General features: G+C 42.3%; 2 protein-coding genes and 1 pseudogene across 3 annotated transcripts in view; 1 reads left to right on the top strand and 2 right to left on the bottom strand.

Annotated features, from left to right (window-relative positions):
* Positions 1-455: 455 nt before the first annotated feature.
* On the bottom strand, positions 456-24,972 carry LOC115847977 (zinc finger protein 304-like). 2 transcript variants are annotated; one of them, XM_060288613.1, is made up of 3 exons: positions 18,766-24,972; positions 5,790-5,916; positions 456-4,468 (listed from the first exon to the last, which is right to left on the bottom strand). In XM_060288613.1, exons 1-3 carry the CDS (start codon positions 18,856-18,858, stop codon positions 2,829-2,831), a joined length of 1,860 nt encoding a protein of 619 aa, XP_060144596.1. In that variant the 5' UTR covers positions 18,859-24,972; the 3' UTR covers positions 456-2,828. The 2 variants fall into 2 exon arrangements, with proteins under 2 accessions (XP_060144596.1, XP_030704113.1); XM_030848253.2 differs by lacking the exon at positions 18,766-24,972 and adding an exon at positions 10,912-11,196.
* Positions 15,060-18,393, top strand: LOC115848022 (zinc finger and SCAN domain-containing protein 5B-like; annotated as a pseudogene).
* A 2,457-nt stretch (positions 24,973-27,429) lies between the features above and the next one.
* Positions 27,430-27,946, bottom strand: part of LOC115847975 (zinc finger protein 304-like) — an 83,827-nt gene continuing 83,310 nt past the window's right edge. Inside the window, 1 exon segment of the mRNA XM_060288611.2 lies at positions 27,430-27,944. Within this exon segment, the coding sequence (XP_060144594.2) occupies positions 27,835-27,944 (110 nt within the window). The 3' untranslated portion in view covers positions 27,430-27,834.

Genomic DNA, 27,946 nt, shown 5'->3' with positions numbered 1-27,946 from the left:
GTGAAGAAGCATGTAATGAAACACACCTGTACACACCAATTACCTCGCTTTTTTCTAACTCTGATTGGCCTTTCCCCACACTTAAGACCACCCTGCCTCTTTATCCCCTAAATATCACAGGCACCTTGCCACCGGGAGGGTGGATCTGAGAATTGTTCTTCTGTGTTCTCACTTGCCTGCCTTGTGAATGAAATACTCCCCAGCAAACCTTGGCATCTCAGAGTTTGGCTTGCTGTGCCTCCGGTTCAGTAATAACCTCATACACACAGTTTGAAATTGCCCACAGTTGGAGTATTCATACCAGGGAAATTGGCACACACAACAATGAAGGGTCGGTTGGCTTTTTTATTAAGTGTCTAGGCTTAAAGTAATAGAAGTATCTTAATAATGAGTATACATAGTAATAATGTTGAGTACAAATACCTATTCCACCCAAAAAAGTCACCGAAGAAAAGTCAAATTCCAACACATTTATTAACTTCTCAGTTACTAATAAGAAAGCAGACATTTTGTCAAAGAAGATATACACTTAGCAAATGAACACAAAAATGTTCAACATCATGAATCATTAGGGAAATGCAATCACACCACAGTGAGATATGTCTCCATGCTTTTAAAACAGGAAATATTCAAACTACTGACCATACCAACCAAGTACTGGTGAGGAACACAGGGGAACTGGAATGTTCCCATACTGTCAATGGGAATGCATTTGGGTACAGTCATTCATTTTAGAATGAAACCATGTGCTCATATAAAGGATTTTATGTACGCTAATAGTAAGCTTATCTGTGAGACAAACTGGAAACCACAAAACGCCATCCTTTAACAGATCAATACCAGTGAAGTAATGGTATATCCAAACAGTATATTATCATGAAAAAAGTGAATTATTCACATCGGCAACTTAGATGATTCTCAAAGTAACTATGCATGGAGATAAAAAAAGACAAACACAAAAGTAAACATTAAGGCTCCAATAATATTAAAAGTCTAGAAAACACTAACTAATTGAAATGAGAGAAAAGTCAGTCAATAGTAGTTGCCTGAAAGCCCTGAGAGAGATGTCAGAAAGTAGATATGGCAGTGACAGATGTTCGTTATTATGATGGTTCCGTGGCTTTACAAGTACTAAAACTTACCAAGCTGTGCATTTTAGGTATGTTCTGTTCAGTGCATACCAACTATACAGCTAATTAAATTTCAATAGAAATTGGCTTCAAATAAAAATCTTAATCTCTTTGCTGAATCTCCTTTTCAGTAGAACTCTGGCAACCTCACATTAACCCCATCACATCCCCTTGCCCATGGGAGGGAATCTGTAGCAGTAGCAAAGAAGACTTGTGAGCAGTGAAAGTTCTTTCCACTTAAGTTATCCAGGAACTCTGCCTGGGTACTAAAATTCACATGCCTGGACTACACAATTTCCACTCTCATTCCTCACTGTTTTCACTGTGCAGCAATGGCCTTGAGATAAATTGTTTGCAGATGCTGATTCCTAAAACCTTTACATTATTCAATCTGACACTGACTAGGGGCTCAGGAGGAGAGGAACAGCTCTGGAACTCCTGAGAATGTCTTCAAACACTTTATCCTAAAGCGACAGAGTCACTGGAATATTTGTGGATGAAACTTTAGAAAAGGCTCATCCCTTCTTGTTTGCTTGTCTCTCAGTCCCTATTATTTCCATGACTGTTTCTGTATGAAATATGGTTCCCACCTGATGCCTGTAATATAACACTCAGGAACACCAGCCTACCACTTTGGGCACATTATGGCACATGGCTCTTTTCCAGCTGGACCTAGAGAATTTCTTCTCTTGAACAGTACTGGGGACATGACATGATATCCCATGTGAAAAAGAGAACCATTCATGTTGCTCCAAAAATCACTGGTGGTTCTCACAACTGTCCTCATCTCAGGTGACCTCAGGACCCGCCAAAAATTCTGACATCCAGAATTCAACATTAGTCCCACAGAACCCTGCAGTCTACCGTAGGAGGCCTTGGACAACAGATTGGACCAAAACTGGAGTGAAAACTATTCTCTGCCATGATACTATCCTCATTGAGGTATAAGAAGTTTGGAACACTCACAAAACCAGTTCCTCATCATCCTGAGAGTCCAATTTGGTTCTCAACACCAGTCTGAAAGTGAACAAACCCCAAGATGAAAGGTGGCTTAAATAGTCTTCATTATGGTATAGAGTGGAGCAAACTGAGGCAAATAGTTCCCAAACAGAGTGACTTAGACCTTGAAAAACCTATCCTGAGCATGATATGAGACAATGCCACCAAATAAGTTGTGAGCCACCAGCAGAACCGAGACTGGATTCCATTGGTCAAAGCTGCTTTGGTCCTGGCAGGACCAAAGAGAATGACAACACCCAAGTGCTCAGGCTATTCATGCATTTCTAAGGGGATAAGAGAGCACAAAGATCTACATACCCTGATCACACTGAGGTGGCTGGTGCCAAGAATGGGGATCTACCACTTGGGTGATGTAAGAAACTCACAGTGACATTAAGTCAGAAAGTACAGCATAGCTACTTAAAAGCTCCCTACGAACCTGGTACTCAGAGGCAATCTACACACTAGGGCTGTTCAGATGTATGGCATTCAACTTCCAGTTGATGACTCCCTCACAGAGCCTATTCAGTATGATGTATTAACTAAGAAGACAGCTTATTCGCTGCTCTCCTCATCTCATTTGAAGGCCTTTCTCCAGTAGGAACTTTCTGGTGACGAATGAGGTTAGACCTTCAGCTGAAAGCTTTCTTACATTCACTGCACTCATAGGGTCCATCTTGGCTGTTAAGTTTCTGGTGCTCAGTCAGAGCAGACTTTGACAGAAAAATTTTCCACATTTCCTGTACTGGCGATGCCTTTCTGTAGCATGAACTTTTTGGTGTTGAGTAAGCTGGGAGTTTTGGCTGAAGAAATCACCACATTTAGTGCACTCGTGGTTTTTCTCCAATGTGAACTCTGGTGCTTAATAAGAGTAGAGCTTTGGCTAAAACGTTTCCCACATTCACTGCACTTATAAGCCTTTGCTCCAGTGTGAACTCTCTGGTGCAAAATGAGAGTAGAGTTTTGGCTAAAATGTTTCCCACATTCACTACACTCATAAGTGTTTGCTATAGTGTGAATTCTCTGGTGGACTTTAAGGTGGGAGCTTTGCCTAAAGAACTTTCCACATTCACTACACTCATAAGGCCTTTCCCCAGTGTGAATTCTTCTATGTTTAATGAGGCTGGAGATGTACCTAAAGACTTTCCCACATTCACTGCACTCATAAGCCCTCTCTCCAGTGTGGATTCTCTGGTGCTGAACAAGCATGCGTTTACAGCTGAAGGCTCTCTTGCATTCTCCACATTCATAAGGCCTTTCTCCTGTGTGGACTCTCTGGTGCTGAACAAGTTTGCTTTTAGTGGTGAAGGTTTTCCCACATTCACTGCACTCATAAGGCTTGGCTCCAGTGTGAATTCTCTGGTGCACAATAAGTTGAGAGCTTTGGCTAAAGAACTTCCCACATTCTCTACACTCATAAGGCCTTTCCCCTGTGTGAATTCTTCTATGAGTAATGAGGCTGGAGTTGCATCTAAAGACTTTATCACATTCACTACACTTATAAGGCCTTTCTCCAGTGTGGATTCTCTGGTGCTTAAATAGTATTGGTTTACGGGTGAAGGTTTTCCCACATTCGCAGCACTCATAAGGCCTCTCTCCAGTGTGGACTCTCTGGTGCTGAGCAAGTCTGTATTTGCGACAGAAGGCTTTCTCACATTCACTGCATTTGTAAGGCCTTTCTCCAGTGTGAATTTGCTGGTGCCGAACAAGTGTGTGTTTGTCGCTAAAAGCTTTCCCACATTCGCTGCACCCATAAGACTTTTCTCTAGTGTGGACACTCCAGTGCTGAACAAGTATGTATTTACAGCCAAAGGCTTTCCCACATTCATCACATTCATAAGGTCTCTCTCCAGTGTGGACTCTCTGGTGCTGAGCAAGCCTAGACTTCCGGCAGAAGGCTTTCCCACATTCGTGGCATTTATACTGCCTTTGTCCATTGTGAGAGGCCTCTACACACTTGGTGTCTTTTGGTGAAGTGACCTGCTGCTGGAGAAGGCCAGAGGTACCAGGGAAATCCTTCCCAGGCTCCTGGCATGTGAAAGACTTCTTGTATGCATGGACTGTGTGGCTCTTCATAAAGGTCTTACCCACATGTCTTCTAAAGAGTTCCTCTCCACTGTGCTGGTGAAAGTTCACACCTGCCCCACACAGTTTCTGACCATGGTTTGTGCCAAGGTCCTCAGCTAGATGCAAACCTCCTTCTAAGTACAGGCAGAACCTCTGCCAGGGATAGGACTTCAGGGTGGACAGGTCTGTCTTTGAAGTATTTATTTGTGGCACTTCTACAGAAACTTTCTGCTCAGAAGGTGTCTCCTCATCCTCTGCTCTATGCCAATACCCTGAAAGCAGAGAAATGTGGGTGAACTTCATGTAGATTTTGGTAGAAGGATGCAGCCCCATTACAAATATGCGGCTGACATAGAAACGAATAAATCCATGGGACTATTTTCAGGACAAGAGAGCTGGGGCAGGTTATGAAAGGACTGCTGTGCAGTATTGGGCCTCTACATGTCACAGAACATGGATGACACACCAGGTGAAAGACACAGGATGGAGTGGAACACACAGAGGAGCTGGGGTCCACAACTCACTCCTCTGGGAGTGGTTTTCACCAGGGCCTTGGCTGCTGGTGCCACATGTGCTGTGTGGAAATGTTTGTCCAGGCTCAGGAAAATCTGACTGTCACTGAGTAGGTAGTGTTCAAGGACTATTTTAAGGATACGGGGGGAACTCATGACATGTTAATGTAGGCCAATATTGGAGAGCACATCAGAGTGATGATGGAGAAGACCAATAAAGAGTGGAAGACAGAGAGGTGAGGGATAATCCTGGGTTCAGATTCAGAGTTGAAATGACAGAAGGAGCAAAGTATCAAGAATAGGTAGGAAAGATAGAAATGAGGTACACAGTCACTGGCCTTGGTCCTAAAATATTGTGGGGCACAGGACGTGTTCCTGATATGATCTGAACCCAGCCATGATATCACTTCCTCCTCCTGATGCCAATCACCAATGTGGGTCCCACTTTGGGTCTCTCTAGCTGTGCCTGGAGTCATGTCCACTCTGTCATGTACCAGGGTTCATCTCCCAGCTTGAACTGGAAAACAACATGGGACCTAGAAAATGCAAGTCCTAAGTGAAAGACACGACAGCTCAGTACTGGCCCAGGGGGAACCAATCCCAAAACAACCTCAGGAAAGAAAAATAATATCACAAAAAAAATCTTTGAGGAAGGTCTCACAGCAACAGCCAAGTGGACCCCACAAACAGTTACCACATTGAGTCCCAACAATTCCTGAAATAGTGAGACCCCAGGAAATGTTAGCTAGAGGGCACAGCCTGGAGCATGGTGGTGTATGGGTCCACAGAGTCAACTTAACAGGGAGTGGCTGAGACTAATGGAACCCATTGAACTAATTCCAAGTCATTTGACCCAGAAAACCTTCACTGAAAAACCTTCAGAGCATCTGGTATTGGGGATACTTCTGAAAGGAGATTGTATATACACTCACTCAGCCTTGGCACCCACAGCACAGCTGACAAGGAAGCAGTAATAGAGATGTGGTCACTGTCTAGCTGTGAAAAGAACAGAGTTGTCCTTGGAAAAAAGGGGAAAGGCAGAGACCTGCCCAGGATGCTGGGATAGGTGTGAGGGCCTTACCCAATGATGCAACAAGTGCAAAGTTCTCCAGGATCACATCACGGTACAGGAGTCTCTGGGCCTCATCAAGAAGCCTCCATTCCTCCTGGGAAAAGTACACAGCCACGTCCTCAAAGGTCACAGAGCCCTGTGATGATGGGGACAGATGTGTACATAAGCAGCCTCTCTCCCCAGGACCCCATAAGTACCCCTAACCCATACTCACTCTGGGTTCATCATCCTCCCCAGCTCCCTAACTTAGAGGGCACTGGTACCTAATAACTCTTCATACTTCCTTGAGCACTAGGTACAACTCTCAGCAACAACAGGCAGGTGGACAGATAGATGCCATCTAAGCTGTTGGCCTGGTATTCAGGGCTCCCTCCCTCTCCAGCAAGACAACAGCCTGAGAGGCCCCAGGATCATGTCTCCTAGACACAAACAAACTTGGGCTCATCGTCCTCTCTTAAACTCCTGGTATGAGGGCTCTGGGGCAATTTGGTCACACACCTTCCCCACATGCGTATTACTCACTGGCTAACTCCTCATACATCTGATACCCATCACCACCACCTGGCCCACAAAATTGGCATGTCTCCTGCCTCCTCACATACCCTTATGCACGCAGCATCAGAAAGTTCCTGCCAATGCAACAGGATCCCGCCATACCCCAACTCTCCACTGGCGGTTCCCCAGCCCTGTTCTGAATGCTTCCCCACCAGGCCTTGTTCCTAACTTTAACCTCAGTCAAAACATGCAGATCTAAGTACGCCTGGTCAGGTTCCACTTTTATATTGCAAGTTATGTCTCTTCAACAGTTACAATCTTTGTCCGTATAACACCCATTCAAAATCCACACCCACTTGACACACTTTAGGTAAAACTCATCTGACATTGTGACAGAAACTTCCCAAGTTCCACCACAAAAGTCTGGTCAGTGCATAGGAGGAGAAATAAGCACCAGCCTGACTTTGCTATCACTTCACCTCCATTACTGCTTTCCCTCTGCATTAATTTCATGGCCACTCCCCCATAAAAACCTGGGCCACCTGCTGGACTTTCCCTACCCCCACCTTCCTGTTGATGTTCACTGCTCTTGTAGTTCTTTCTGACAGCCCAAGTCTCTTCCTTTGTCCCATAAGGGCATCCTGAAGCCTCCCCCAGCACTCTAGTGCTGCATGTTCAGCCATTTGTCTCCTATACCTGGGAGTCAATGGAACTTTTGAGACTCAACACAGCCAAAAGCCAATTCCTAATATTCTCACTGAAAATGACTCCTACCACTGACTTCCCCATCCCAGTTCATGGCACATACCCCCTTCCAGATGCAAAGGGAAAAAAACTTTTGGAGTCACCTGTGAGCCCTCCACATTAGAAAATCTGGTCCACCTCTACTTAAGAAACAAATCCAGAAGCCAAGTATTTCTTACCTCTACATCTGTCACTCTCGTCCAGGCACAACAAATGTGCTTCTAGATGATTACAAGAGCCTCCTTGATTATCTCCTTGTCTTCCTTCCCCCGAATCTGCTGTGCACACTGCAGCCAGAGGTAACCTCTTAAAACCTAAGTCACATCACTTTTCCCCCCTGTTCCAAAAATTCCATATCTGCCATCATTCTCAGAACAAAAACCCAACTTCTCAGGCTACCATCCTAGGCCTGACTCTGGCCCCCTTGTTCTCTGTTCTCACCAGACATTAACAGAGACCTACAAGTCCTAAAACACTCCCATCTCAATCTCATCCTCAAACATTTGTACGTACTACCCCCGTACCTAAGACAACCTTTCACATCCTAGTCCACTGGCTGCTAAAAATGGGAATCTGTCCATATAACCTCTGGCCTGGACTTGGAAACCTGGGCTGAGGGTTTCTCTAGGGTCTACAGCCACCAAGTCCAGGAAGAGTGACAGCAAAATACTTTCAGGACACCTACACTCACTGGTGCAGTGTTCATAAGTGGTTCTGTTGAATGTGGAATCTGTGCGAAGACTAGGGCCATGTAATATTAATTCTCATCAGCAAAATAGACAAAAAAGAAGATTAGTGAGTGAACATTTAATATTTCAGGCAAAGGCAAATACTTAAGGGAAAAACAAAGCATGTAAAAGAGGGCAGAAAGTATTTTGGAGTTGTGCCATAAAGTCATGAGGATATCTTGAGAAAAGACTTTCCGGAAGTGGAAAACACAAGTGCAAAAACTCTTTGTCAGAGTCACCTCTGGCATGTTTGACTACCATCTATGAGGACAGTGTGACTGGAGCCCAATGAGAAAAAAGAATACAGGATCATGGCAAAGAAATGGTTGTGCCAGGATATATAACACTATTATAGCCCTAAGCCACAAATATCAAAATTAAGACTCATTTCATGTACAGCTATTTCTGACACTTGCATTTGATTCCCTTATTCTGTCTCTCCCTTGCCAATAACGCATTTTTCTCTTCTTGTGGCTTGTCGTTGGCCATAACAGCTGACAAGGAGTTTTTATACTTCCTTTTCAAATTTTACTTTGGTTATGTTAAAAATTGTTTTATATAAAATTCCAACTTACATAATCCATAGATTAAGTTCTGATTTGAAATTATTATAACATTACATAATAAGATTCAAGAACATGTACTTTTTTCATTTATTCCTATTCTTTGATATATCCATTTTTTTCCCCACAAATGTTCAGAGATTATTTGTAATTTCCTAAATGCTTTTTTCGCATGTGATAGAGAATGGAACTACCGCTTACTGGCTTCACATCCAAAGTGAATCTGTGATAAAGGGGTTGTTGCTAGAATCAGAGTAAAAGTGCTTGCCCTTCAGCAGTTTGGGATAACCGGTTGTCATTTCTGATAACTTAAACTTAAGAGAGGGGAATTCCCTGGCAAACCAGTGATTAGGACTCCGTGCTTTCACTGACGAGGATACAGGTTTGATCCCTGGTCTGGGAAGTAAGATCCCACAAGCAGCATGGTGGGGAAAAAAGTAAAGTAAAAGTAAAGTAAAATAAAATAATCTTAAGAGAAAGGAAACAAGCTATAGGACCTGACCTCTATTCCATCCTCTATGGAAATATCTTCTTGCTTTCTAAACGTCTTGAAAGGGATTTGAAGCCTTATAACTTATTACCCTCACAATGATTCACTTCGTCCCCCTTCAAACAAATATTTTAACAAGATGTTTCTTAATCATTTTCTCTTCCAATACCACCAGAGTAAGAAAACTTAACAGTAAAATATATATTATTATGAGTACAATCACTGAAAAAGCACAAACTCTCTAAGTGGACGTACAATGTAAGACTGTAAGTTTACCTAATACATAATAAGTGTGTATCAAAATGTAACTAAGGGAGACTTCCCTGGTGGTCCAGTGGGTAAAGCGTTCCCAATGCAGGGGCCCAGGTTTGATCCCTGGTCAAGGAACTAGATCCCACATGTGTGCCGCAACTAAGAGTTCACATGCCACAACATAGAATTCTGCATGTCACAACTAAGGAGTCCACATGCCACAAATAACAGTCCACATGCCACAAGGAAGAGTCCACGTGCCGCAATGAAGATCCTGTGTGCCGCGACTAAGACCCAGTGCAGCCAAAATAAATAAATAAACTATTCCTTTAAAAAATGTAACTATGGAATAGATTAAGTAGAATCATCTCATTCAAAGACCTAAGCTAAAATTAGTAACATGGAGCAAAACAAGATCAAAAAGTGGAAATGTTCATTTAAATACAATAATAATTTTAACATATACCCTAGACAAATGTATGCTTGATATACCCCAGAAGACATGGCAGATATGACTACAGTAGCAATGTTTATCAATACAGAAAGCACACACCACTGTAAAGCAATTATACTCCAATAAAGATGTTAAAAAAAATACAGAAAGCAGACCAAAAAACAAAGCAAAACAAAACAAAACAAAAAAGCCTTCAACAGCAGAATTTCAAAGGACATTTTACTCATATATCCATAGTAAAGAATACTGCACACACACATAAAAATTAACGGACAGCTATGAAAAACATGAGTAAAGTCACGCCATGTTTTGCAAATGAAGGAAAACACATCATAATATTTACTTGATTCCATTCATAAAAAGTTTTAAAACAATTGAGCGAAGGTAAACTACAGTCGTGGAATAATTTCCACGTAGTTGGCAAAAGTATCAAGAATAGCAAGGGCTTCCCTGGTGGCGCAGTGGTTAAGAATCTGCCTGCCAATGCATGGGATACGGATTCGAGCCCTGGTCCAGAAAGATCCCACATGCTGCGGAGCAACTAAGCCCATACACCATAACTACTGAAGCCCGCGCACCTAGAGTCCGTGCTCCGCAACAAGAGAAGCCACCCAATGAGAAGCCTGCGCACCGCAACAAAAAGTAGGCCCCGCTCGCCGCAACTAGAGAAAGTCTGCGTGTAACAACGAAGACACAACACAGCCAAAAATAAATAAATAAATTTATTTTTTAAAAAAAAAGAATAGCAAGAAGGAGGCTTCCCTGGCATTGCAGTGGTTAAGAATCCGCCTGCCAACGCAGGGGACACAGGTTCGAGCCTTGGTCCGAGAAGATCCCACGTGCCACGGAGCAACTAAGCCTGTGCGCTACAACTACTGAGACCGCATGTCACAACTACTGAAGCCCACGTGCCTAGAGCCCGTGCTCCACAACAAGAGAAGCCACCGCAATGAGGCCCGCGCACCGCAACGAAGAGCAGCCCCCATCTCTGTAACTAGAGAAAGCCCGCGCGCAGCAACAAAGACCCAATGCAGCCAAAAATGAATAAATAAATAAATTTTTAAAAAATAAAAGTTTACTTAAAACATCAGACAATACCTTAACTTTTGGGGGATGGGGATAATCGTTTTGAAGGACCCCACTGGCGGCTTCTGGGGTCCTATTTATATCGCATTTCTTGACTTGAGCAGTGGCCGAATATCAATTTTAGAGCTGCTTATTCAACTACACTGGGAAGTTCTCTGCAATTTTTTTCTACACGGGTAATATTTCAATATTCAGAAAGCCAAGGTTTGGCGGGACAAATAAATATAAATATAGGACACTTGTAAGAGAATATTACTAAGAACAAAAATTCTGCAGAATAAGAAGAGTTGGCTGAGGGCCCGGGGGGCGCAGCATTTACCTGAATCGGATCCATCAGCGCGGCCCCTCCAGCACAGTTTGTGGGCGAAGCAGGGGCCCAGGCCCTGCGGTCCCTATCCCGGCCCCGAGACAGAGTCAATGCGGATGGCGCCCACACCGAACCTCAGACCCGCCTCAGAGCAGCCAGCACAACGCCCTCCAGCCTCCCTGACCTCGTGCCGGCCCAGTGTTGCGAAGCTCACCACCGGTGAACAGACCCGAGCTTACAAAATGTCGCCCGCCGTCCACGCCAGAAAACCCGCTCAGACGCGGTCCTCTAGGTCGACGCTCAGGAGCAGTGTCTTTCGGGTAATGTAGTTCACAGCGCTCCAGGCCCTAGCAAGGGGCGGTACTCCCCGCCTCCGGAAAAGTTCCGCCTCACCCAGCGGGTTGCTGGGAAGGAGTGTCCAGAATCTCTCAGTACCAGGGCGGGGTTTCACACTTCTTAAAGGGGACGCACCCAGATTTGCGTGGAATGTAGTCTGTGCTGATCACAGAGAGGTACAGAGACATAATATTTCAGATGTTCCCCGAACCTACAAAACCAAGTGGGCATGTGATACCTGGGTGTTGCTCAGACACAAAGTGCATCCAGCCATACTTAAGGTCTAATAAACAGTGTCTTATTGCACTTCCAATACATACAGGCTGAAGCTTTACACTCAACTTAAGAGTTTCACTGTGTTCGGTCAGGGTCAAGCGAGCAAAGGCTCCAGACACGGCCATGACTGGCAAGACAGAGAAGGAATGTGGGGTGGCCAAAAGCAGGTGGACCACGTGCTGTGTCTCTGGTTCCCTCACAAAAAACGTAGAGCCAGTGACGGTGTCCCATCCAGTGACCGACACATACTTCTTACTCCACATTTTGATATATATTCAGTTCTAATTTATTTATTTATTTATTGTATAAATTTATTTATTTATTTATGGCTGTGTTGGGTCTTCACTGTGGTGTGTGGGCTTCTCATTGTAGTGGCTTCTCTTGTTTCAGAGCACCAGCTCTAGGTGTGCAGGCTTCAGTAGCTGTGGCACGCGGGCTCAGTAGTTGTGGTTCATGGGCTCTAGAGCGCAGGCTCAGTAGTTGTGGCACACAGGCTTGGTTGCTCTGCAGCATGTGGGATCTTCCCGGACCAGGGCTTGAACCCGTGTCCCTTGCATTGGCAGGCGGATTCTTAACCACTGTGCCACCAGGGAAGCCCCAGTTCTTTTTGAGAAGCCAAGTTCTACCTGACTGAAAAGAAGAGTGACTTACCACTTGCTGCTTTCTGCCTGGAGTGTGACTCTATGGTCACAGTCATACTTTATTTGGAAAGGGGGCCTCTGAACCCAGAGATAAAGGACTGGACTACATGATCTACTTTCCTTGCTGGGTAGTCAATATAATTTCACCTGCAATTGCAGTGACAATGCATGGAGACTTGAGATTATCTCAGAAAAATATTTGTGAAATGTTGAAAGTGCTGATATCGACCATAATTTTAGTTACTCAAAAGTGGTTGCTTAGGTCTTCCCTAATGGCACAGTGGTTGGGAGTCCGCCTGCTGATGCAGGGGACACAGGTTCGTGCCCTGGTCCGGGAGGATCCCACGTGCCGTGGAACGGCTGGGCCCGTGAGCCATGGCCACTGGGCCTGCGCGTCCGGATCCTGTGCTCCACGACGGGAGAGGCCACGGCAGTGAGAGGCCCGCGTGCCTCAAAAAAATAAAGAAATAAAAATTTTTAAAAAGTGGTTGCTGAAATAGCTCTTGGCCATGTGAACAAGGTTAGGGTCTCAGTGAAGACTGAAGGAACATTGAAGTCTGAGAAGTGAGGGAATGAAGCAGAGCACGTAATTACACAGGAAACTTGGCTAGCCTGTGGAAATGGCTTTCTAAATTGCGATTCATTATATATTTAAATCTTATTTTTTAGTACAGCCTTAGGGGACATGAAAAGAGAGCAGATAGCTTTGCCTAAAAACAAACAGGTATCTGTCCCACCATATTTATTCCCTCCTTAACCAACACTCATTAAGTGCCTATCCCATTCCAAGTACTATTTTGGCTGCATGGGACACATCAATATTCAAAATGTCAAAGATGCCTGCCCTCGTGAGTCTGAACTTCCAGTCAAAGGAGACAGACAGTAAAAACTAATGACAACATAGTCAATTACATACTTTTATGTGTTATGAGTGTTAACCAAAATTTCAGAAACAAAGGCCTGAATGAAAGAAAGAAGCATGTATTTGGGGCTTGATACAACTGCAGCTGGGAGACACAGATTCGAGAAGCACGTGCATTGAGTTCCCCTGGACTACAAAATGGAGGAAGGTTATAAAGGCAAAAAACGGAAGGCCACAGTTAGTTCCATAAATCGTTTGTCAAGAATTACAATTGGAGCAGTCAAGATGTAAGGGTGTTTGTAAACAAGCATTGGTTGGAATTGGAAATGGCTTTAGAATTGCAAGGGGAAATATTGAAACCACAAGGTTGTAGCTAGCAGATGTTTTAAAAACGTCTAGTATCTGTTATCAAACTGAACTTGGGTCTAATCACCTACTTTCTTCTTTTTAATTTTTATTTTATATTGAAGTATAGTTATTTACAAAGTTATATTGGTTTCAGGTGTACAGCAAAGTGATTCAATTATACGTATACATATATCAATTCTTTTTCAGACTTTTTTCAAATACAGGTTATTGCAAAATATTGAGTACAGTTCCCTGTTATATACAGTAGATCCTTGTTGGTTGTCTGTTTTATATATAGTAGTGTGTATGTGTTAATCCCAAACTCCTAATTTATCTCTCCCCACCATATTTATCCTTTGGTAACCATAAGTTTGTTTTCCATGTCTGTGAGTCTGTTTCTGTTTTGTAAATAAGCTGATTTGAATCATTTTTTTAGATTCCACAAATCATATTATATTTGTCTTTCTCTGACTTACTTCATTTAGGATGATAATCTCTAGGTCCATCCATGTTGCTGCAAGTAGCATTACTTCATTCTTTTTTTTCTATCTGAATAATATTTCATTGTGTATATATACCACATCTCCTTTACCCATTAATCTGTTGATAGACATTTAGGTTGCTTCCATGTCTTGACTATTGTAAATAGTGCTGCAATGAATATTGTGGTGCGTGTATAATTTCCAATGATTATTTTCTCCAGATTTATGTCCAGGAATGGGATTGCTGGATCATATGGTAGCTCTAGTTTTAGTTTTTTGTGGAACCTCCACACTCTTCTCCATAGTGGCTGTGAGCCATATTATATTCCTACCAACAGTGTAGGAGGGTTCCTTTTCCTCCAGCACCCTCCAAATCATATGGAGGCCTCTTGAATAAATCAAGGTTTCTCCTGTTGGAGTTTTCATGGGAAATTGAATCTACCCGGATTATCTAAAATGGTTCCTTCCGTGACCTTTATCAAGTCACTGGGATGATGAGGTTATGGGAATGCACCCCTGGAATTTCCCCCAGCTCTATATAGAGACATTTCAGCTCAGACACATTTTGAGAGCCAGTCCCTGACTTGAGGAGACTGAAGGCAAGAGGGTTCGAAGGGGTAAGTGACAAGAGGGAATGTCTAAAGAGAGTCCTTAGAAATCAGGACAGATGGAGGCGGGCTTCAGAAAGCTGTGGCTTCCTATTCACCTTGCATTAGCTCAGAGACCTTGTGAAAGCAATGGATCTCCCTCAAACCCCACATTAACTATGGTTGATTGTTGAACTCTTCTGTGAGATGAGAAGAATGTTTCCACACACGTTGGTGTGGTGTGGTGTGTTGTGGTTCATTTTTTCAACAAGTTTCTGAACCGCAGCCCTATAGACATTTTTGACCAGATACTTTTTTGCTTTGTTATAAAGGTGGATGTCAGAAGAATAACAGAATGGATTATAGTTCCTGGTATCAAATATTGAAACAGTGGGGGAGTGGTGTCCAATACTGGGATGAGGGATGTAGGAGAGATGGAAAGGTGGAATAAAGTGAAAGATGTCAGGTTCATTCTTTTTGTTTGTTTGTTTGTTTTTGTCCCCAGCCTTCTGAACAGTGACTCTATTGCAGAGGAAAAGCAGAGGAAATCCCTTTCCATAGGGGTCAACTGGCCACCAGCTTCTAGAAGCGTTTGCTCAGAGTCCTATTGGAAAATTCCTCCCTCAATATGGCTGAGGACCAGACATTTTTCCAGGGTCGTGGAAAACTCCCCAGAGGCCCTAGTTCAGAGTCACCAGTGTCTCTGCCATGCCAACATACACTTATGGAAAAGCCAGACTGTGACTGGGAGATGTGGCACGTTCGCTTCAGAACATTTAGAAGCTCAGAGGAATCCGACCCCGTCCAGGATCTGAGGAGACTCTGTGAGCTCTGCCATTAGTAACTGATGCCAGATCTTCACACAAAGGAGCAGACGATGGACAAGCTAGTGCTGGATCAGTTTATGATCTGCATGCTGCTGGAGTGCCAGGTCTTAGTCAAGGAAAGTGGAGTGCAGAGTTGCAAAGACATGGAGGACATACTAAGAAATAACCAGAAACCCAGGAAATGGGTGAGTTGGACCCTTATGATTGGTATGGGAAAGGGAGAGGTGGGATGGGATCTGCAAGCTGGGGATTGAACAGATAGGACCTGAGTGATTGACTCTAAATCAGTGATTCCCAAATGGGTGAGAGTTTGCGTTGGGCATCATTGAGAGATATTGATCTTTTAAACAAAACAAAACAAAAAGTATGCTTGTGTGGTATGATGTCATCGGATGCCTTGAGAGCTACTTTCCAGGTCTTATAGGAGACCAATCTCAATTTAGTTTTTCCCTCACAGACTACAGTTCGCATACAAGGAGATGAATATCTTGTGCAAAGCTTGGATATTGAGACGTTTGAAATTGAGCTCAGTGACACAAACGATGAGAAAGACCTACCCAGGGATCCCCAATCCCTTGTTAGTGAGATACCTCCAAAGAATGGCCAGCAGGTAAGCCAAGAGCTGCAGAATCCAGCAAGAGCCAAAGAACTGTCAAGAGGGCGGGTGAGTGTGTGATGTGCTGATATCTAGAGAGAGTCTGGGAGAAGGTAAAAGAGGTTCAGACGGGCGTGGCTGCTAGAGTAATTGGTAGATTTGGCAAAGGACAGAAATGGACCCATTGACTCCATGAATTCCCATGGATGCATTCGGTTCCTAGACATTTTCAAGACAGTGTGAGAATGAAGACTCATCCATCTTTGTCCCTCCGCCATGAAAGCTTGTGGCCATAAGCGTGAGGAGGAAGAAATCCTGTCTCAATGGGATGGTGCTGGGTCAATTTGCCACGGGTGAATTCTTTGACAGCTGTTTCCCCATGGTCGTTTTCCTCAGAAGCACTTCTTATTTTGGAATATTGTTAATCCCTTGAGTTGAATGAGGAGTTCCCAATTGGAGTGGTTTTGCCTCTCAGAAGATATTAGAGAATGTCTGGAGACAGTTGATTTGTCCAAATGGGGATGGGGGTGGGGGATGCTATTGTTTTCTAGTGAGTAGAGACTAGGGATTTGCTGCTCATCATCATACCATTCACAGGACAACTGTCATCATAAAGACAAATCTAGGCAATGTATCAAAATGTGCTGAAGTTGGGAGACCTGGACCTAGAGTCCTTTGCTCCAGAGTCAGGGGCAGAGAGAATTTGCGATGACTTGGAGAGACGTATGCGTAGCGAATTCACAGTGCCAACTGTGATGTCCGGACTGGATTGCAAGATGGGGTCAGTATAGATTAAGGACAGACTTGGGAATTAGGAGACAATTATCAATCTGGGTGTTAGGGTGGCCCAGAAGAAGTCAGGGTATATCCCCCAAAATTATATTTAGAAAGTTGGAGTCTTAGACTAGGATATGAGGGGGATGAGGGAAGAGGAGACAGAGCTTTCTATGGGCTAAGATGGATGGGTTATTGACTCTGCTTGGTTATCCATTGACAGGACCAGAAAGGTCTCCTGCCAGAGATCATTCCTGAAACAGGTGAATTAGAGGGTGTGACACCCAAGGAAAACTTGGAGAAGGACCTGATGGAAGACACGGAAGAGACAAGAACCCGTCAGTCTCAAGAGCTTGAACTTCCAAAGCGTCGTGGTGAGTATAAAAACTTGGAATCCAGAGGAGTTAGTGACTTGCTTCCAATGGTGGCACGGAGCTGGGTACCCAGCATTAACATTCCTTGTGGGGGGCAGGGGGTAGCTGGTTCTCTAATGCCAAACTTCTCCATCATTACCTTTCCAGGGTGTTTAATAATCTAGACTCTTAGGTATTTTGGTTGATGGGAAGTCCTCAGCCAACATCAGTGCTGGGTTCCAGCGAGGTTGGCACCACAGAAAATGCTCCTTGTTAAATGTTGTGTGCTGAATCTCTTCTTTCAGCACATTCTGGGAGGGTAGAGGGCGGCAAGAATCCCCAAGAAGGAATTGATATTTCAAATGTGAATGCTGAATGTTTTCCTCTTGTGTTCCAGAAGGAGAAGTTTCGACTAAGAGTGGATACAGAAGAGGCTCTCCAAGGGGTCTCAGACGTTTCAAAAGGAAACTGGCCAACATTCCCAGTTCCCATGAAGTGCATCAAGAAGGAGCCACAAGGACTTCCCTGGTGGCGCAGTGGTTAAGAATCTGCCTGCCTGTGCAGCGGACACGGGTTCGAGCCCTGGTCCGGGAAGATCCCACATGCTGCAGAACAACAAAGCCCGTGCACCACACCTACTGAGCCTGAGCTCTAGAGCCTGTGAGCCACAACTACAGAGCCCATGTGCTGCAACTACTGAAGCCCGTGCGCCTAGAGCCCGTGCTCCTCAACAAGAGAAACCACCACAATGAGAAGCCCACGCACCGCAACGAAGAGTAGCCCCCGCGTGCCACAACTAGAGAAAGCCCGTGCACAGCAACGAAGACCCAACGCAGCCAAAAATAAATAAATAAATAGATTTATTAAAAAAAAAAAGGAGCCACATCTTTGTACAAAGGACAGTTCTCAGGACAATTTGAGTCCCATTCTGTTGTTTCACCTAGCACAGTGGGACCAACAAGTCTTCCTGAGGGAAAAGGAGCCCAGGGATAGGCACCCTATTAATGTAGGGTATGCAAGAAGAGATTTCCTTATCAATATCAGGTTACCCTTCACCAGAGGACACACAGAGGAGAGAGACCCTTTCAATGCAATATCTGTGCCGAAGGGTCCATGCAGTCTTCCGACCTGTAAACTCACGAGTGGATCCACACAAGCGAGAAGCCATACTTCTGTGATCTCTGCCCCAAGAAGTTAACCCACAACTCCACGTTGCGTGCTCACAAGAGGACCCACACCAAGGAGAAGCCTTTCCGATATGAGCACTGTGACAAAGCCTTCAGCCACAGAGGGAACCTCAGCGTTCACCGATGCACCCACTCTGGGCTCAAACCGTACGTGTGCCCCGAGTGTCACAGCGCCCTCCGTCAGCTGGGAAGTTTCAAATGCCACCAGAAAACACATTCAAAATGACTCACCCAGGGGCTTCCCTGGTGGCTCAGTGGTTAAGAATCCGCCTGCCAATGCAGAGGACACGTGTTCGAGCCCTGGCCCGGGAAGATCCCACATGCCGCGGAGCAACTAAGCCCGTGCGCCACAAGTACTGAGCCTGCACTCTAGAGCCCGCAAGCCACAAGTACTGAGCCCCCACGTCACAACTACTGAAGCCCGCACGCCTAGAGCCCGTGCTCCACAACAAGAGAAGCCACTACAATGAGAAGCCCACACACTGCAACGAAGAGTAACCCCCACTCGCCACAACTAGAGAAAGCCCAAGCACAGCAACGAAGACCCAACACAGCCAAAAATAAATAAATAAAATAAATTTTAAAAAAAATGACTCACCCAGGACTCTGCTCTCAGATCCAAGTCCCTTCTGCTCCAAGAAGGAAATTCAGGATGACTTGTCACCTCTGAGATACAAAGGATGGATGACATGTGAAGAACTTAGGAGGATACTGGAACCCAGTTGGGTTCCATCCACATGAATTAGGAGGATCTTTGAGTGATGACTTATTTTCCCTTTGGCTTTTGTTTTCTTCTTTATATAGCCTATTTTCTTATAGGTTTTTGCTTTGTGTTGTTCTTTTTCTTCCAATGAATGCATGTCTCATTGGCTTTTAGTACTTCAGCATGAAACTGAGGCTACTGCTGATTGTCTTCATGTTAGGCATGATTTGTAAAATAGGATGTTCCAGGTAGGGCGGCCAGATTAAACATAGGATAATCAATGAAATTTAAATTTCAAATAAACAAATACATTTCTGTCAAAGAGTGTTTGCGTATTTCCTTCTCCAAGATTTTCTACATGGAGTAGATAATAGCTGTGTTTTTGTCCATGTGGCCTTTATTTCGTTGAGATTTTTACCCTCTATACTTGTTCGCGTATTGCTTCCTTAGTTATTTAGAAGAAGGAAGGTTCCCTAAATTGATAGGTGTCATTATTTTTCCCTACTGGTGTACAACCTCTGGTTTTCTAAATGCCTACTCCGAAATAGGTTCTTCGCACACTTTAGCTCATCAGCTGATTTTAGACAAAAAGTCTTTTAAGACTTATTTCATGAAAAAAAGAAAAATAGATTAGGTAACCCAATTCGATTACAACTACCAGATCTCAATTCTCTGACTCCCTCAAACTCTCCAGGCAATGAGAAAAAATTCCCTAGATCAGGAAAACCAATCTGTTTCCCCCCAAAATGCAACCCATAAAGTCTAAAATAGATAAAATACAATAAAGAAAATCTACCACCAAACCAATGTGGAGGCCTCTTTAATAAATCATGGTTTCTCCTATTGGAGTTTCCATGGGAAACTGAATCTATTCGGATTCTCTAAAATAGTTCCTTCCATGACATTTATCCAATCACTGTGCTGATTGGGTAACAGGAAGTGACCCCTAGAGTTTTCCCTAGCTCTGTAAATAGAGACATTTCAGCCTCAGACACACTTTGAGAGCCAATCCTAGACGTTTTATTTTTAACTTATTTTATATTGGGGTACAGTTCATTAACAATATTGTGTTAGTTTCAAGTGTACAGCAAAGTGATTCAGTATACATATACGTGTATCTACTCTTTTTCAAATTCGTTTCCCAATTAGCTGTTACAGAATTTTGAGCAGAGTTCCCTGTGCTATTCAGTAAGTCCTTGTTGGTTATCCATTTTAAGTATACCAATGTGTACATGTCAGTCCCAAACTCCCTAACTATCTGCCCCCCTGCCTGCCCTTCCCTCTGGTAACCATAAGTTCGTTCTCTAAGTCTGTAAGTCTGTTTCTGTTTGTGAATAAGTTCATTTGTATCATTTCTTATATTTTGCATATAAGTGATATCATACGATATTTGTCTTTGTCTGACTTACTTCACTCAGTATGACAATTTCTAAGTCCATCCATGTTGCTGCAAATGGCATTATTTCATTCTTTTTTTTTTTTTTTTTTTTTGCGGTACGTGGGCCTCTCACTGTTGTGGCCTCTCCCGTTGCAGAGCACAGGCTCCAGACGTGCAGGCTCAGCGGCCATGGCTCACGGGCCCAGCTGCTCCGCGGCATGTGGGATCTTCCCGGACCGGGGCACGAACCCGCGTCCCCTGCATTGGCAGGCATACTCTCAACCACTGCGCCACCAGGGAAGCCCTATTTCATTCTTTTTAATGGCTAAGTAATATTCCATTGTATGTATGTAACACATCCACACCTTCTTTATCCATTTTTCTGTCAATGGACATTTAGGCTGCTTCCATGTCTTGGCTATTGTAAAGAACACTGCAATGAACATTTTGGTGCATGTATCCCTTTGGACCATGATTTTCTCCAGATATATATCCAGGAGTGGGATTACAGGATCACATGGTAGCTCTATTTTTAGTTTCTTAAGGAACCTCCATACTGTTCTTCATAGTGGCTGCACCAATTTACATTCCCACTAACAGTGTAGGAGGGTTTCCTCTCTCCACATCCTCTCCTGCATTTATTGTTTGTGGATTTTTAAATTTTTTTTTTGTGGTACGCGGGTCTCTCACTGTTGTGACCTCTCCTGTTGCGAAGCACAGGCTCTGGATGCACAGGCTCAGCGGTCATGGCTCACGGGCCCAGCCGCTCCACGGCATGTGGGATCTTCCCGGACCGGGGCACGAACCTGTGTCCCCTGCATTGGCAGGTGGACTCTCAACCACTGTGCCACCAGGGAAGCCCGTTTGTGGATTTTTTGATGATAGCCATTCTAACTGGTGTGAGGTGATATCTCATTGTAGTTTTGATTTGCACTTCTCTAAGAATTAGTGATGTTGAACATCTTTTCATGTGTCTCTTGGCCATCTGTATGTCTACTTTGGAGAAATGTCTATTTAGGTCTTCTGCCCATGTTTTAATCGGGTTGTCTATTTTGATGATATTAAGCTGCATGAGCTGTTTGTAAATTTTGGAGACTAATCCCTTGTCGGTCACATCATTTGAAAATATTTTCTCCCATCTGTGCGTTGTCTTTTCATTTTGTTTATGGTTTCCTTTGCTGTGCAAAAGTTTTTGAGTTTAATTAGGTCCCATTTGTTTATTTTTGTTTTTATTTCCATTACTCTGGGAGATGGATCAAAAAAGCTCTTTCTGCAATTTATATCAGAGAATGTTCTGCCTATGTTTTCCTCTAAGAGTTTTATAGTGTCTGGTCTCAGAATTAGGTCTTTAATCCATTTTGAGTTTATTTTCGTGTGTGGTCTTAAAGAATGTTCTACTTTAATTTTTTTACATTTAGCTGTCCAGTTTCTCCAGCACTATTTTTTTTTAATTTTATTTATTTTTGGCTGCATTGGGTCTTCATTGCTGTGTGGGCTTTCTCTAGTTGTGGCAAGCGGGGGTTACTCTTCGTTGTGGTGCATGGGCTTCTCATTGCAGTGGCTTCTCTTGTTGTGGAGCACAGGTCCTAGAGCAAGTGGGCCTTAATAGTTGTGGCACATGGGCTCAGTAGTTGTGGCTCGTGGTCTCTAGAGCACAGGCTCAGTAGTTGTGGCGCACAGGCTTGGTTGCTCTGCAGCATGTGGGATCTTCCAGGACCAGGGATTAAACCTGTGTCACCTGCATTGGTAAGCGGATTCTTAACCACTGCACCACCAGGGAAGTCCCCTAACACTATTTATTGAAGAGACTGTCTTTCCTCCATTGTATAGTCTTGCCTCGTTTGCCACAGATTAATTGACCATAGGTGTGTGGGTTTGTCTCTGGGCTTTCTATCCTGCTCTATTGATCTATATTACTGTTTTTGGTGCCAGTACCATACTGTTTTAATGACTATAGCTTTGTAGTATAGTCCAAAGTCAGGGAGAATGATTCCTCCAACTTTGTTTTTCTTTCTCAAGGTTGCTTTGGCTATTCAGGGTCTTTTGTGTCTCCACACAAATTTTAAGATTTTTTTGTTCTAGTTCTGTAAAAAATGCCATTTTAAAATTTGATAGGTATTGTATGGAATCTGTAGATTGCCTTGGGTAGTATAGTCATTTTGACAATGTTGATTCTTCCAATCCAAAACATGGTATATCTTTCCATTTGTTTGTGTCATCATCAATTTCTTTCATCAGCATCTTATAGTTTTCAGAGTACAGGTCTTTTATCTCCTTAGGTAGGTTTATTCCTAGTTATTTTATTCTTTTTGATGCAATGGTAAATGGAATTATTTCTTGAATTTCTCTTTCTGATCTTTCATTGTTAGTGTATAAAAATGCAACAGATTTCTGTGTATTAATTTTGTAACCTGCAACTTTACCAAATTCATTGATGAGCTCGAGTAGTTTTCTGGTAGTGTCTTTAGGATTTTCTATGTATAGTATCATGTCATCTGGAAACAGTGAGAGTTTAACTTCTTTTCCCATTTGGATTCCTTTTATTTCTTTTTCTTCTCTGATTGCCATAGCTAGGACTTCCAAAACTATGTTGAATAAAAGTAGCAAGTCACTTGTCTTATTTTGTTTCCAATCTTAGAGAAAACGCTTTTAGCTTTTCACCATTGAGTATGATGTTAGCTGTAGGTTTTTATGGCCTTTTTTAAGTTGAGGTATGTTCCCTCTATGCTATCAGCTATCTTCTTGCTTGTCAAAGACATGTTGACTGAAGTTTTGGAAGATGTTTCATGACCTTCAATATTCAAGAAAAGACAGGGCATAAGGGAGAGTTGGAGAGGGATATCTTTCTGGCCTTGATAATCATTGATTGCTTTCTGACCTAGCAAGTAAAATTTATTGAGATATTTATTATTCTCTGAGGTATTTTCCATTTCTTTTAAAATCTGAAACCTGTCTGTAAAGGAGAGCAAATAATCACATGCCATTTTCTGCCAAGATAGCAGGTGACCTTCTAACTGTCGAAACCTTTGTGCAAAGGGGGCATCTTACCATGGAAAAAAAGGTTTGGCATTCCATGGTCTCATCTCCTTTATGGAAACTGATTTAGCAATTCACCTGAAATTGCAGCAACAGTGAATGCACAGGGAGTTGAAATTATCTCTGAAAATTACTTATGAAATGGATATTACAAAAAGTTAATAATAATAATTATGTAGCTATGCAACAAAATTGACAAAAATGTAGAGAAACGTATGTTACAGCCAAAAGAAAGTTAAGATCTCAGTGAAGTTGGAGTGAGAGACAGAGACGTCTGAAAAAGTCATAGAATGAAATTGCACCTGTGGCTGTGCTAGAACCTTCACCACACTCAGGTTTTTATCTCCAAACAGTGCTTCCTTTTCACATTTGAAAACGTTGGACTCTAACAACTTGGAGAGATAGGGTCGAGATGACATTTTGAAGAACTTACTGGAAATGTAAAAAATAAATAGGAGAACCATAATGTCATGTGTATTTACTGCTCTAACACGTGTTCAATAAACCTCTACTCAGTTTCAGGAACAGTGGTAGGTTCATGAGACACATCTGCAATAGGGTGGCCAGTTCTGTCTATACAGGGTATTTCCTATATTTAATGATTTTCGTTCCGGTTCCTATACTGATTTGTTAGGATGCCTTAAGTCTCTTGTAGTCCACTTTTTGTAATGGTTTGCAAAAAGTTGACACAGTGCAATTGTTTGATCAATATTGGAAATGATGGGCAGTCAACTATAAAACAGCATGTAATAACAGTTAAGCATGAGAGATATAAATTTTCCACTACTAGCAAAGAAGACGATAAAATAAGATTGTTATTAAGAAGAATGTGGGTGAAAAAGATTTTTAAAAATCAAAGGAGAAGTTGTAGTGGTCTTCCACACTGGACAGTATCATCTGTCCTCCAGCTCACAATGCTACTTACAGCCTGTGTCTCCATGAGGAATGTTCAGTGGACAAAGGAATCAAATAAATTGGATGAGACTACCCTGGAAACTATGAAACAAACTAAATGGAATATAGAGGGTAATTACAAGGAATTTTATAAACAAATAATACAAAACAAGGAAAAGTTAAGAAGAAGCAAATTACCAGGTAAGTATACTTAAAGAGGTATGAAACTTAGTTATAATTTCCTTCAGAAACACAACAAATGATTTTTATATAAGTATGTCCTATGCAATATTTCCTTCTTATTTCAGTGTATATGTGCATAGGGAGTTAGAAATTTTCAAAATTTACTGAGCCAGATATTGTTTACTAAATCTAGCAAGCCTACTTTTCCACGTTATATTACCTAATAACCCTCTCAAGTAATTTCTGCTACTCATCCCCTCAATGGTAAATTCTGCATGTTGGGAGGACTTTTTCTTTAAGGGAGAAAAATTCCACCAGCAGAATAATATTATAAACCTGAATTGAGATATGAGACAGCCAATTGGTCATTTTGGGCTCCTCATGCCACTTAGAAAAAAAGTGAAATGCTCTACTGCCCAGGTGATGATGATTACTATTTTTTACTAGAGGAAACTGAGTTGCTGCTCTCAATGGAATCCTGGAGCACTATGTCCGGAATCTGGGGGATTCTCCAGGGAATGTGACGGTAAATCCATGTCCAAAAATAAACCTGCAACAATACAATGAAGGCAGGATCCCTTGGAGAGTCGGACCATTCTGGTTTTGAATTTTTGGTTCATCCACCAAATTAAAAAGCAAACCAAAACAAAGAAACCTCTGCCTAGCTGAAGGTCTGGCAAAGACAAAGGTGTAGGGTGGGTGATGGACAATGAGTGAAAACTAAAATAAAGTTCAACATGTGACCAGTTAAGAAAACAAGAAATCTCACTACTTTTTTTAGGTAGGAGAGATTGACTATACAAATTGGCAACGGGTACAGCAAATATAAAATAGAACTCAAGACTGCTCTCAGGAACCTAATAAGAGTTGTTGATTTTCAGTATTTTCAGCTTTTTACTTGCTGTTAGGATGGAGTGATAACTTCCAGCTTCTTACACGCCAGGACAGAAAACGGAATTCCCTCTATCTGCTCTTATTTTCTTCATTTCTAGGGTCTTTGACTTATTTCTTAATACGAATCTAAAACTCGTATGTCTAAAATTACACAAAAATAGGCACATTTAAATATTTTAAGTATCTTCTCTTAATGCCTCAAATCTCTAAATTTTGACTGTCATGAACTTCATGAAACAGAAAGACTTAAATTCAGATACAATTATCTTAAATTTTTCATTAAGTACATTGTGCACATTGGGACTTTAAAAATACAACCAGACAGTGGGCTCTGTGATTGTTTCCTAGCTCTCACTCTAAAACTATTCTCTTTTGATTTCCTGGTCTATAATGCCTGCTGACCTTTGTAAATTTTCATTTTCTCAAGAGCCACCTGGTTTGAGGATTACATGATAAAAAGATGACAAGGAATTGTACCAGCAGACTGCCTTTTGTCTTGACGGCATCTCTTCACTGGGTCTCCAGCCTACTGGCCTACCCTGCAAATTTTAAACTTTGCTGGCTATCACAATCACATCAGCTAATTCCTTTAAAAATCTCTCTCTCCTTTCTCTGTCTCTACAAAAAATGCACGCGCTCACACACATACACAGATGGTTCTATTTCACTGGAGATCCCAATATATCACAGAACTGAACACTTAAAATAATGAGATGATAAAGTGTATGTTAAGTGAATTTTACCACAACAAATGATTTTTAAAATTCCCTAAGAACCTTTATGACACAAAGATATAGCTTAAAGACACGACTAGAAAAAAGAAGCCAAATAAGAGAAAAATCTAGAACGATGTGTCAGTGGAAGCTTGTGTACGACGCAGATGGTTCAAAATTCTTTCTTTTATAATGAATTCATATGAAACTGAATTTCAGTTTAAATTACTTAGTTTCAACTTCACTTCCCACTTTAAACAACTTTTTCTCATTGTCAGAAAAAAAACCCACGTTTCTTACAAACAATGCAGCTCTAATACATAACAAAGCCTTCCTTATTTTTATTTAGTGTCATTCCTTTGCACACACATGAATAATACTAAAAATATATTCATGCACTCAGTGAAAACAGTCATAACAAGGAAACCTGTAGGATTCCCTTTATATGAAATTCTAGAAAATGGAAACTAGAGTGTCTACCTGGAGATGGCAACTTGGGTAGGCTTGGGAGAGAGAATACAAAGTGGCTAATGGAAACTCCATTAAGTAATGGACATGTTCATTATTGTGACTTATTTTTGTTGTTGTTGTTGTTGCGGTACACGGACCTCTCACTGTTGTGGCCTCTTTCGTTGCAGAGCACAGGCTCCAGACGCGCAGGCTCAACAGCCATGGCTCACGGACCTAGCCGCTCCGCGGCACGTGGGATCTTCCCGGACCAGGGCACGAACCCGTGTCCCCTGCATTGGCAGGCGGACTCAACCACTGCACCACCAGGGAAGCCCTTGTGACTTTGATGATAGTCCCATTGTGCACACAGATGTGAAAATACATTTTACAATTTTAATATGAAATTGAGTATGTCAGTACCTCAATAAAGCTGTCAATAAATATTCCATATAAAATCTGGATCTCCTCTTCTCTAAATAGCATCATATCAGGCAAATTTGTATTGACCATCAGAATCCTTCCCCATGTCTTAGGTCAATTCTGATTCCTTCTCAAAACAGAAGAAAATGCTGACAAGTGCTTCAACATGGGGAAATTATGCTAAGCTAAATAAGCCAGTTGCAAAGAGGTGAAAACTGTATGATTATACTTGTATAAAGCATCCAGAGTAATCAAATTAATCGACTGAGTGTAAAAAAGAGGTTGCCAGGTGAGGTAGGGAAGGAGTAGAAAGAGATGTTGTTTAAGAGGCATAGTTTCATTTCTGCAAGATGAAAAAAATTCTGGAGATTAGATGTGAATTTTTAAACACACTACACCCAACAATTTAAAAGGTAGAGGGTAAACTTTGTTACATATATTTTACCACAATCAAAGAAAAAACAATAGTTCTCAGGGACAGATTAGAGCAGACGTTTTGCTAAAGTCTTTCCACATTTGCAATACTCTCTCTGGTGTGAACTTTTTGGTGCTGAATGAGGTGGGAGTTTTGGCTGAACATATGCCCATATTTGCTGCACTTAGACCTTTCTCCATTGTGAAATAGATGTTTAATGGAGTTGGAGTTTCACCTGAAGACTTCCATTCACTGTACTTAGAAGGCCTTCGTCTGGTGTGAACTCGATGTCTAACGAGTGGGGAGCTGTATCAAAACAACTTTCCATGCTCACTGTACTGAGAAGGCCCACTCCAACATAACTCATGAGGTACTCCTTCAGTGTTAGGAGTAGTACATAATTTACCATAACCTCTGCACTTGTAAGGTCTTTTGTTTTTTAATTGAAGTATAGTTGATTTACAATGTTTCAGGTGTACAGCAAAGTGATTTAGTTTATATATATATTATATATATATAATTCTTTTCCAAATTCTTTTCCATTATAAGTTATTACAAGATACTGAATATAATTCCCTGTGCTATACAGTAGGCCCTTTCATAAGGCCTTTACCACTGTGAATTCTCTGCTTCATGAGGTTGGAGTTGTATCTAATGAATTCCCCACATTCACAGCACTCATATTGTCTTCAG

Source organism: Globicephala melas, chromosome 19, assembly GCF_963455315.2.
Source record: "Globicephala melas chromosome 19, mGloMel1.2, whole genome shotgun sequence".
NCBI lineage: Eukaryota > Metazoa > Chordata > Mammalia > Artiodactyla > Delphinidae > Globicephala > Globicephala melas.
This window is presented reverse-complemented; position numbering and strand designations above follow the sequence as displayed.

Excerpts from the sequence above, each read along its gene's own strand:
- LOC115847977 (XM_060288613.1), bottom strand. The coding sequence starts at position 18,858 with ATGTCATCCATCCTTTGTATCTCAGAGGTGACAAGTCATCCTGAATTT. Across the intron at positions 5,917-18,765 it reads ATCTGAGAGCAGAGTCCTGG|GGCTCTGTGACCTTTGAGGA; the intron begins GTGAGTCATTTT and ends CCATCATCACAG. Across the intron at positions 4,469-5,789 it reads TGCACTTGTTGCATCATTGG|GGTATTGGCATAGAGCAGAG; the intron begins GTAAGGCCCTCA and ends CTCTGCTTTCAG.